Source organism: Adiantum capillus-veneris, chromosome 22, assembly GCF_014529385.1.
Source record: "Adiantum capillus-veneris isolate H3 chromosome 22, ASM1452938v2, whole genome shotgun sequence".
Lineage (NCBI taxonomy): Eukaryota > Viridiplantae > Streptophyta > Polypodiopsida > Polypodiales > Pteridaceae > Adiantum > Adiantum capillus-veneris.
In genome coordinates this window covers 91,215,778-91,220,401 of record NC_140952.1, presented here as the reverse complement: position 1 = coordinate 91,220,401, position 4,624 = coordinate 91,215,778, and the positions used below count along the sequence as shown (strand labels likewise).

The 4,624-nt window shown below is 43.5% G+C and overlaps 2 protein-coding genes across 2 annotated transcripts; both read right to left on the bottom strand.

Moving 5' to 3' along the window:
* Window positions 1-521: 521 nt before the first annotated feature.
* LOC147429784 (BAHD acyltransferase DCR-like) lies at window positions 522-2,871 on the bottom strand. The gene is made up of 2 exons (XM_086496019.1): window positions 2,203-2,871; window positions 522-1,710 (listed from the first exon to the last, which is right to left on the bottom strand). The coding sequence occupies exons 1-2, from the start codon at window positions 2,623-2,625 to the stop codon at window positions 802-804; spliced, it is 1,332 nt and encodes a 443-aa protein (XP_086352145.1). The 5' UTR covers window positions 2,626-2,871; the 3' UTR covers window positions 522-801.
* Window positions 2,872-3,119: 248 nt separating this feature from the next.
* Window positions 3,120-4,407, bottom strand: LOC147429783 (uncharacterized). The gene is made up of 3 exons (XM_086495058.1): window positions 4,208-4,407; window positions 3,974-4,141; window positions 3,120-3,918 (listed from the first exon to the last, which is right to left on the bottom strand). The coding sequence occupies exons 1-3, from the start codon at window positions 4,405-4,407 to the stop codon at window positions 3,120-3,122; spliced, it is 1,167 nt and encodes a 388-aa protein (XP_086351184.1).
* Window positions 4,408-4,624: the final 217 nt, after the last annotated feature.

Below are 4,624 nucleotides of genomic sequence, written 5' to 3'. Positions count from 1 at the left end.
TATAATGTAGTGTATGAAAATTATACGAGAGGCTTGGAATGCACCCTGGAAGCAAGCCTTTCAAGATTGATATGGCTAGAGAGAGAAACTTGGGGATCGTTAACATCAAATGGTATTAGAATTGCAAACAATTTGGTCCTTTGATCAATTGAGGCACAATTGCATGACAAATTAAAAGAGGACTTGGGAGGGACAGCAATGAAACGGTTTATGAGTCGTAGCAATTAAATGGCACCATCTCTACTACGAAAGCAAGGAAAGGGTGACATTTGCACACCAGTGACCACTACCAGTTAAGCATTATTCACTACTCAACGCGAGAATAACCATGGCGTTTTCCTACGTACTCAGTGCACATATGCAATTGGAAAACATTAAAAATGTGGTGTGCTGTATTCCAGTTACATGATTACTATCAATAAACAGCTCCCAAATCTTTCAGCGGTCCGTGATTAGTCCATAGCCTTGAGAGCCCTTGCACTTTTCAAATCGTCTTCAGTTTCAACCTTTAGTCACTCATCTCCAATGTTTCAACTTTCAGTCACGAGTCTTACCAATTGAGAAAATGTTTTCGATTTTTACAAAGTTATGCATCTTCAGTAAGGCCATGCAAATCATTGCATCTTCAGGAAAATGTTTTCGATTTTTACAAAGTTATGCATCTTCAGGAAGGCCATGCAAATCATTGCATCTTTCATTTCTGAGCATGAATAGGAAGTTCCAAACGTTGTCAACCGTTTCATTTTGTCCTTCGCCATCCTAAATGATGAAAGAAACCATAGAACAAATACAACATCACTACTAAAATGATAAAAAGCTTTTATCTTGTTCCAACCTTTCCATGACAGGTTTTGGAAGAGCCAAAGAAAAATCTATGCTCCCATCTCCATCTCGACCAGGAAACCAAACCATCTCACCATTACCACGAATATGTGGGCACCGTACACACGAAGGGGGGCCCATTCCAAAGTCCACCTCATACACAGGGAAACGAGGGGAACTAGACACGTGAAGCCTTACCATATTGAAATCCTTTCGAAACTCCTCCAAAAGCTTGCTAAAAGGTAGAACCTCGACCTTGCCATACGATTCTCTCATAAAGGTTTCATCCAATGTGCTGATAAGCTTTTGTAGGCGCAAAGCTGTTGTGCCCAAATTCTCTTGTTGAAGCTCCTCTGTTAATGCTTTAGTCCCATTCCCACTGATTGCATTGCCAAAATAACCTACTGGCAAAGGGGGATCCATGCGGGATCTCATGTCCGCAAGCAAATAGAAAATAGTTTCTTTACTCTTATCGACGTTTGTTGCAGCTATCACATGCTTCCATATATGCGCACTAAGAGCTTGTAGAGATGAAAAGGGTGCATGGTCTGTTGGGGAATAGGTAGATGTTGCAATGTACTTTAGCTTCTTCAACATTTCCGATGTGAATTCAAAATCGTGTTGTACCAATTCAATGTTGCTGTTGCTCTCCCCTTCCGGAAAAGGAGAGGATGATTTGTCACTTTCATCTTCTGTGGAAGGCGGTGGTAATAGGAGCCTTTGTGGGCTAAATACTTCTCTCATATGTACTGGGTATATTGAGAGAGGAACCCCTCTTGCATACTCACCCCAAGACTTCATGAAGTGCCATACAGAGCTTCCATCCGCGACTATGTGACTATACCCAATGCCAAGAACAACACCTTCATCTCTAGGAAATCTTGTCACCTGCAAAATAAAAGTTTCAATCAAGTTTCATATCTCCATGATGAGAGCATTGAAAGACTGAGATAGAAGCAAGTGTAGAAATGCATTATTTGCACTTGATGATGACCGGGCAGGATGAGGGTCGAGGTAAAGTATGTACTTCAAGAACAAGGGTAACTCCAGACCGGAGCCACTCGTGTTCATTACCCAACAAAATAGCTTTTTGTCAGTATTTTTGGTGCTTTCAATGAGGAAATCAATATGTTTTTCATGTCCATGTGACACAAGCTCTCTCTCTCTCTCTCTCTCTCTCTCTCTCTCTCTCTCTCACACACACATTTCTATCACCCAAGTGGTAGATTGGTTATGCCATTTCCCTCTTGAATAACAGGTCTTGAGTTAGATCTTTAAGGTCTCTCGGGATAGTTTCCTACGACGTTAAAACTCTCTTCTTCTTCTTCTTCTTCTTTTCTAGCAACACAAATTTCAACACAGAACCACATCGAGGAGTACCTGCACAGAGAGAAGAGGGAGATCAGGACCGGTCCATCTGATGGCATCTCCATGGGGAGCAAAATTCTTGAAGAAGGGCTGGTGCTTGAAACCTTCATCTTCCAAGCTGGAGAAGGGCAGATCAATGTAAGCTTCGATGAACGGCACACCTGCATCATTGCAATCGAGAGCAAGACGGCCATTTTCCTGTTCGAAGACACGACCAGCCCATGGAAAGAAATCGACGAGGGCCAAGGCCAGACTGCTCTTGAGATGTGCAACGAGGGAATTATAGTGATTGGGAAGCTTGAAGAAGAGGATGCGCTGATTGTAATGAAACCATCGCCAAAATGAGTCTGTTGAAGGGAGGAACATGTGTTGTGGAGGCGTTGGGCTGCTGGGCCTAATGATGCATGTCGACAGCGTAGTAGGAGTTTCCGCCATGCGTGCAGAGCGCTCTCTCTCTCTCTCTCTCTCTCTCTCTCTCTCTCTCTCTCTCTCTCACACACACACACACACACAGTACCGGCAGTCAGCGCCCGTAACAAGAGTTCATGGAAACTCAAAATGCAATGCCGACTGCAAACCCTACTCTCTCTCGCTCTCTCTCTCTCTCTCTCTGTGTGTGTCTTATCGACTCGTATGTCGTTCTCTTGCGCGTGAAGCTCGAAGTATAGTTTGTCTCGTGGAGACAGTTGCAGACAAAAAAATGAGAGTGAGCTTGCTTTACAACAGTGCTCACCAGAAACATTTAAAACAACAAGGCCGTCACTAACTTACTGCCTGACACACACTCAAGTCTGTGAGAGAGAGAGAGAGAGAGAGAGAGAGAGAGTTTTTTTTTTTTTTGAGAGAAGTTGAATTTGATTATAAATGAACAGAAAGGAAAGTTACACTGAACCCACACGAAGGGGGAGGGGTTCACCCCTTGAGATAGCTCAGGGATTTATAGCATCTCTCATGAGATACCTTGAAGCATGATAGAACCTTGGGATAAGTGCCCTCCATTTATGCCATCTTATACTCTTCTGAAGGGAGGTGACAGGAACACATTCATACATAGCATCAGTGGCCTTGTTACAGAGATTATTAGCTGAATTCAGAAGGTCTCTTCTGAGAAGGGAAACAGGATGGGAAGAAGGATGATGAAAAACCACCACATTTCTTTGTATCCATATATACCAAAGTATAATTCCTCTCCATATATTCCATAGTGGGACGTCCATAGACTTACAATTACCAAGCAGAAGATCCTTAAGGTCAAGCTCCGAAAGTGAGAAGTAGGAGAGGATTGCCTGCAGAAGCTGAATGATATCCTTATTGCACTTGCAATGGACCCACAGGTGAGCACAATCTTCTATGGCTACTTTACATCGACTGCATCTCCCATTGCCTAGGCCAGCTTTGAGAGCTCTGGCAGCTGTCCAAACTCCTTGGTGCATAATCAACCACATCAAAGTGCTTTGCTTATTGCAAGTTGGATAAGCCCAGAGACATTTGAAACGATACGTCCACTGTTTGCAACTCCACCCAATCTTCCAAAGCATGTTAAGCTTTTGCTTGAGAGCATCCTCCACAGTTCTCTTGGGTTTGAACTGCTTAAACATCAGGAAAGAAAGATGAGAAGCCTGACTGCCTAAGAAGGAAGCTTTGACAGGCACTCCAATCTTGCTCATGCACGACTCAGCTCTTTGTAGACACCAGACAGCATCAGCCTGCTGACTCATTAAACTCCATCTGCAGGATATTTTGAGTCTTCAACTTGCCCATCACCAAGATGTCGCCCCAGCACCTGATCCCAGCTTTGAAGACTTTGTGCCCTCTTCTACCAAAACCTGCATCAGAAGTGTCTGCAAAGAAGCCAAACCAAAAGGAATCTAGCAAGAAAGAACAATAATTAGAAAGGATTTCCTTTTTGGGAGTCCAGTTCTCTTTGATGGCATTCCAAGCTTTCCAAAATCTGCAAACAAGTTTAGAACCATAAGGCACACATTCAACAGGGGCAAGAAGGACATCTCTAAGCTACAGGTTACTCCAGGCTTTGTAGGATTTCAATTTGAATTTGTGGATGTCTCTTCTCAGAAGCAAAGCCCAGTAATCTTCAGAGTCAAATGCTCTCCATATCCACTTAGCTGCCAGTTTGACAGCCATCTGATCCAGATTGAGGAGACCAAGACCTCCTTGCTCTTTTGGTAAACAACACGTGGCCCAAGAAACTTTACCCATCTTCGGCTGGTCCAGACTCCCTCCCCACAAGAAGTTCCTAGCAAGGCTGGTGGCTTGTTTCAGTTGATATTTGGCAAGGTGCCAGGACAAGAAGAAAATGAGAGAAGGAAGCAGGTAGTGGTTGAGCACAAAAGCCCTAGATGAGATAGAGGACTGATGAAATTGCCAGTACATGATCTTCTGTTTGAATTTGTTTACGACCCAATCCCATCTTTGA